This window comes from Danio aesculapii, chromosome 6, assembly GCF_903798145.1.
Source record: "Danio aesculapii chromosome 6, fDanAes4.1, whole genome shotgun sequence".
NCBI lineage: Eukaryota > Metazoa > Chordata > Actinopteri > Cypriniformes > Danionidae > Danio > Danio aesculapii.
The window spans coordinates 3,161,622-3,166,621 of record NC_079440.1 but is presented as its reverse complement, the minus strand read 5'-3'; the positions used below and the strand labels follow the sequence as shown (position 1 = coordinate 3,166,621).

The window sequence follows — 5,000 nt, the reverse complement described above, 5'->3', positions numbered from 1 at the left end:
TTTAATCATTTATTCTTGATCTGTATCTCTTTTGCTGTGTTACACATTGATTCTGAGCATGTTTTCTGTCTTAGGGAAACCCAAAGGCAGGAGCAGAGGAGAATCAGCTTGAAGCGTCCGCCGCAGTCGCTGGACCCTCCACACTGAAGTAAGACGTTCGCATGCATGAAAAATATTAGGGGTGTAACAGTACATGCATTCGTCCTGAACCATCACGCTACAGAGCTGTTCATGCTCTCCCATGGGAAATACAGTCAGTCCAGATGTGCAATCACTGTTAGGCTGAAAAGATCACAGCAGTTCAACTACTGAGCATCCATTCACAAAGACCGCATCTTTATTTATTTATATTTAAAAGGGGAAAAGATTAAAAGGTAATCGGGCCTGACACTTTCTTGTTTTTTTGTGTGATTATAGGAGTTCTGTTGAGCTGTCGAGTGATGAGGACGGTTCTGTCTCTGTGAGGAAGAACACTGAGCTCATGAACACAGCGCAGTGCATCAGTCAGATGTACCGCAAATCTCTCCGACTAACCTCTGAACAGATCGTAAGAGTCACATTTAAACATCTATCTATCTATCTATCTATCTATCTATCTATCTATCTATCTATCTATCTATCTGTCTGTCTGTCTGTCTGTCTGTCTGTCTGTCTGTCTGTCTGTCTGTCTGTCTGTCTGTCTGTCTGTCTATCTTTTGTTCTTTCTATCTATCTATCTATCTATCTATCTATCTATCTATCTATCTATCTATCTATCCATCCATCCATCCATCCATCCATCCATCCATCCATCCATCCATCCATCCATCCATCCATCCATCCATCCATCCATCCATCCATCCATCCATCCATCCATCCATCGTTCTATCTATCTATCCATCCATCCATCCATCCATCCATCCAATAGTCCATCCATCCATCATTTTATTGAATATCTATCTAATAGTCCATCCATCCATCCATCCATCGTTCTATCTATCTATCTATCTATCTATCTATCTATCTATCTATCTATCTATCTATCTATCTATCTATCTATCCATCCATCCATCCATCCATCCATCCATCCATCCATCCATCCATCCATCCATCCATCCATCCATCCATCCATCCATCCATCCATCCATCCATCCATCCATCCATCCATCCATCCATCCATCCATCCATCCATCCAATAGTCCATCCATCCAATAGTCCATCAATCCATCCATCTATGCATCCATCCATCCATCATTTTATTGAATATCTATCTAATAGTCCATCCATCCATCCATCCATCGTTCTATCCATCCATCCATCCATCCATCCATCCATCCATCCATCCCTCATTTTATTTATCAGTCTATCGTTCTATCTATTTCAAGTTTTTATTGAAAAACCTTTATCGCTGATCAATTACTTATTAATAAACTTCATGAGTTCATGAGTCTGGTGTGTGCGTTTGTGTTTTTATGACAGGAGAGCCTGAATCTGCGTGAAGGAGCCAATAAGGTTGTGTTCAGTGTGACCACGCAGTATCAGGGCACCTGCCGCTGTGAAGCCGCCATTTACCTGTGGAGCTACGACGACAAAATCATCATCTCAGACATCGACGGCACCATCACTAAGTGAGTGTGTGTGTACGTGTTTTTGTAACATATCAGGACACAAATCTGTATAATGACATTGGTAAGGCACAGGTATTACAAGAAGGTGGTGAAGTATGAGGATATTGCTGATAAATCACACAGTCTAAGATTTTTTCAGAAAGTAAAACTGTAGAGTTTCCTGTGAGGGTCAACACAATAGAAAATACAGTTCGTGCAGTATAAAAACAATGGAAACCTATGTAATGTCCCCACAATTCACAAAACCAAATGTGTGTGTGTTGAGATGCTCTGATCACAGCCTCCTTCATCCTCCAGTAGCTGATTTTGTTGAACGCCACACTTGATGACACTCAACATCACGACATTAGTCTTCTCTATACTTAAAGGGACAGTTCACCCTAAAATCATTCACTCAGGCTTTGCAGAGTTTAAACCTTTATGACTTTATTTTTTCTGTTAATCGCAACAGAAGATATTTTGAAGAAAGCTGAAAATCTGTAGTCATTCCCTAGGTTTTTTTTTTTCTACTATGTAAATCAGGATGTTTTTTGCTGTTTCAGGTCAGACGCTCTGGGTCACATTTTACCACAGCTGGGTAAAGACTGGACTCATCATGGCATCGCCAAACTATACCACAAAATACATCAGTAAGAAACACACAAGGGTGCATTCATGAGTCTGATGTGATTAAAACACTAAAAATGTCTATAGTCATGTGATGTTTTTCTTCACTGGTAAATGTATAATTGCTAATAGCCCCTTTCACACATATAAACCTTTCTGGAAAATTACCAGCAATTTTCTGGAAAGGAATCATGCGTGAACAACCCCTTTTTGAAAATACCGCTAAATTCGTTCTGGTACTTTTCCGGAAAGAGAAGTTGTAATATTATTGGTAATGGTAACACTTTATTTTGATGGTTCATTTAAGTATTAGTAGACTGTCTGCTTAATAACTGTTGATACTGACATTCAACAGAGAATTAACTGACTATAACAAACTTTGCAAGTACATATCAACTTGCACTAACCCTAACCCCAACCCCAACCTAACAGTCTACATATAATCTAATGAGAATTAGTTGCAATGTAACTTAAATTCAACAAACGGACCATCAAAATAAAGTGCGACCTCGATAATTTGCAGGAACACTGTGTGAATGCAGATGTCAGACGTCTACTCCAGTCGATCAGAACATTCATACGCATGCACATCCGCGCTGTTTATGAAAATAAAAGCCTTTACATATTTTTCCAGACACATTCAGCTGCTGGATGTTAGTCAGATAATGTTTCTGTGTTCCTTCTTAATGCCAACTGTGCAATGAATTATCGATAAAATGCTTATGATAAACCCCTTGTTTGTTTACCTTCAAGCTCTGCTTCAGTTGCTTGACGCGTGTGCACGTGTGCTCCAGTGAGCGCCAGCACACACTCATATTATTTACATCTCGACATGCGAAAGTGTTCATATGTTTACATCAAAGTTGTTCACAATACTGATCCATCCACAGAATTTGTAATGTAGTCAAATGTGTTAACATTTAGCTGGGGTTCACGCTTCTGCCTTTGGATGTCTCTGGGACAAAGAAGAATGCTGAAGCTTTAATTAAAAGTGAAACCATCAACAAAAGCCGGACACCTTCTAGGTTTACAAATACAAGCGCAGCTGTTTAGAGCTCATTTCTGGTTGATGATGGCAGAATTTACCTGTATTTTGGAATGGATGTGTGAACAGTCTTTTCTGGGAAATTTCCAGAATGTCCTCGCCTGTGTGAACAGAGCTTATTTGAATATACTGGTAAAGTGGTTCTGGAAATTTACCGGAATTTACAGGTATCACTGTGTGAATGGGGCTATTATATTATGCTGATGTATTATTACTTTTTCTGAGATGCTCTATAAATAAGTGCATTATATCCATTTCTATATTTGCAGACAAAGTCTCCTGTGCAGATGTGTGTAGTAACTTGTTTCATCACATTTTGCCAGTGGTGGAAAGAGTATTGAAAATCCATATTCCAGTAAAAGTAACATTACTAGCTTAATAATGTAGTGAGAGTAGAGTAAAAGTATCTGTTGTCAATATTACTCAAAGTATGAGTAAAAAGTAACCTTTTTAAAAGTACTCAGGAGTAGTGAGTATTACGCTGTAAAAAGCTGATGCATTTACATGGAATTTGTGAATGTGTGTAAACGTAACATTCTGTAGTGCATTTAGTGATTACCCAGCAGGCACACAACGTCACAAGACGTTAATATTAGGTTAGATTTAGGTCGTGATGTCAGGTGACCAAAATGCAACGTCTAGCCAGCGTCTAAGGACGTTATTTTGACGTCCAATAATGACGTCAAATGACGTTGATATTTGGTTGATTTTAGGTTGTGTTAGAAAGTAACCACAATCCAACGTCGAGCCAACATCTTAAATCATATTGACGTCAAAAACTGACATTTATTCGTCAGGTATGGCAACCAAAATCCAATGTCATATAGACATCATAGTGGTAACATCCACACAACTTAGTGGACATTAAAATCGGCCTGACGTCAAACCGATTTTCATTTCCAAACAAAATGTAACGTCCCTACGTCATTGGAGTACAATGTCATGTTGACGTCTTGTGCCTGCTGGGTGTTTAAGGCCATTTGGGTCATCATACAGTAAACATCCGTCATCTTGTCATCAGTGACATGCATTAAACAGTCTCTGAGTCGATGCGTGTAAAGATTTTGGACATCTTCTTAGACACTTTTAATTCTTCCAAACAGTTTGCTGCAATTATAAAGCGTCCATGTCTTGAGGAAGTTCATTATGAGGTGATTTACCTTCTATGAGCGATTTGATTGGAGAAGAATCACATGACTGATTTGTCTAATCCCCATAGACAAGAAGAAATAAAGTAGTGACTGCAGGGTAAAGGAAAGTAGTGGAGTAAAAGTACCGATACTGCACTAAAATGTACTCAATGTGTACTTTTACTTTCCCTTTTTAAAACTGCTTAGTAAATTACAATTCCTGAGATAAACTACTCAATTACAGTAGTTTGAGTATTTGTGATTTATTACTATACACCACTGCATTTTGCCTTATTGTTATTTTCAGATTTCTGAAAATGCATTTTAACGTCTTATTAAACTGTGTGTTTGTTTATATAATGATATATTGACAACCCTGATAACAGTTTTATTTATTAAACATATGTTAATCTCAAAAGTGACATTCAGATAGTTTATAATGTTGAAAAACATGATCAAAAATGCTTTTCTGCATTGATGATACTCAGTGTGGGTGAGGAGAGACCACCCTGTTGAGTTGAAAACCGCTTTGTGTGTATGGCCATACACAATAAATGCACTATTGATTCATTCATTCACTTTCCTTTGGCTTAGTTCCTTATGTATCAGGGG

At 38.2% G+C, this 5,000-nt stretch overlaps 1 protein-coding gene across 1 annotated transcript in view; it reads left to right on the top strand.

The window, feature by feature from the left end:
* The window catches only part of zgc:123305, a 36,092-nt gene that overhangs the window by 25,962 nt on the left and 5,130 nt on the right, over positions 1 to 5,000 (top strand). Inside the window, 4 exon segments of the mRNA XM_056459336.1 lie at positions 75 to 148; positions 418 to 547; positions 1,459 to 1,607; positions 2,150 to 2,236. Of these exon segments, the coding sequence (XP_056315311.1) occupies positions 75 to 148; positions 418 to 547; positions 1,459 to 1,607; positions 2,150 to 2,236 (440 nt within the window).